At 37.3% G+C, this 735-nt stretch overlaps 1 protein-coding gene across 1 annotated transcript in view; it reads left to right on the top strand.

Annotated features, from left to right (window-relative positions):
- The window catches only part of cemip (cell migration inducing hyaluronidase 1), a 154,735-nt gene that overhangs the window by 70,842 nt on the left and 83,158 nt on the right, over positions 1 to 735 (top strand). Inside the window, exon 6 of the mRNA XM_019859939.1 lies at positions 139 to 318. Coding sequence (XP_019715498.1) covers positions 139 to 318 — 180 coding nt within the window. The remainder of the gene's footprint in view (positions 1 to 138; positions 319 to 735) is intronic.

A 735-nucleotide genomic window follows, 5' to 3' on the forward strand; every position in this document is an offset into this window, starting at 1 on the left:
TGTGTGTGTGTGTGTGTGTGTTTTAATAAAATTACAAAATCAGGCTGATGTCTCCAAAAATCAAAAAATGAAAATAGAGAGTTATTCATGCATTCCAAAAATTGAGGTCTGGTGATGGGTCTGCTTTCATTTCCATAGGTTTGACACATATCGCAGTAAGGATGAGAGCAATCGCCTTGCAAAGTATTTGGATGCTGTGGATGCAGGACTCATTGTCGCCATGGTGGTCAATGATGAGGGCTCCAACAACTTGGAGGACTTCGCCAAAAAGAGCATCTTCAGGCTTGGCAGTCAGCAAATCAACACTTTGGGATTCAGGTGAGCACACAAGAAAACTAACAATTTAAATATGGTTTAAGCCATTATATTCTTATTAATTATCTTAAAGTACTAATGTTATTCAGTATTACCACACTATTCCTGCTGCCATGCATGGTATCGAGTAAGGCGGCACCATATTGGACAAACATGAGATATGCAATATGGGCATTGAATATTGCAATATCGATATTATTATGATATTTAACATGTGTGAAATTACATTTATATTGACTAATGAAAGAAATTCAATTTTTTCACGCAGCAAAATAAGCATGCTCAATCACCTTATGAATTGAAATTCAACATTTTTATGTCTGTGTGTGTGTGTATGTGTATGTGTGTGTGTGTATGTGTGTGTGTGTGTGTGTGTGTGTGTGTGTGTGTGTGTGTGTGTGTGTGTGTGTGTGTGTGTGT

This window comes from Hippocampus comes, unplaced genomic scaffold (genome assembly GCF_001891065.2).
Source record: "Hippocampus comes isolate QL1 unplaced genomic scaffold, H_comes_QL1_v1.1 scaffold75, whole genome shotgun sequence".
In the NCBI taxonomy this organism is placed as follows: domain Eukaryota; kingdom Metazoa; phylum Chordata; class Actinopteri; order Syngnathiformes; family Syngnathidae; genus Hippocampus; species Hippocampus comes.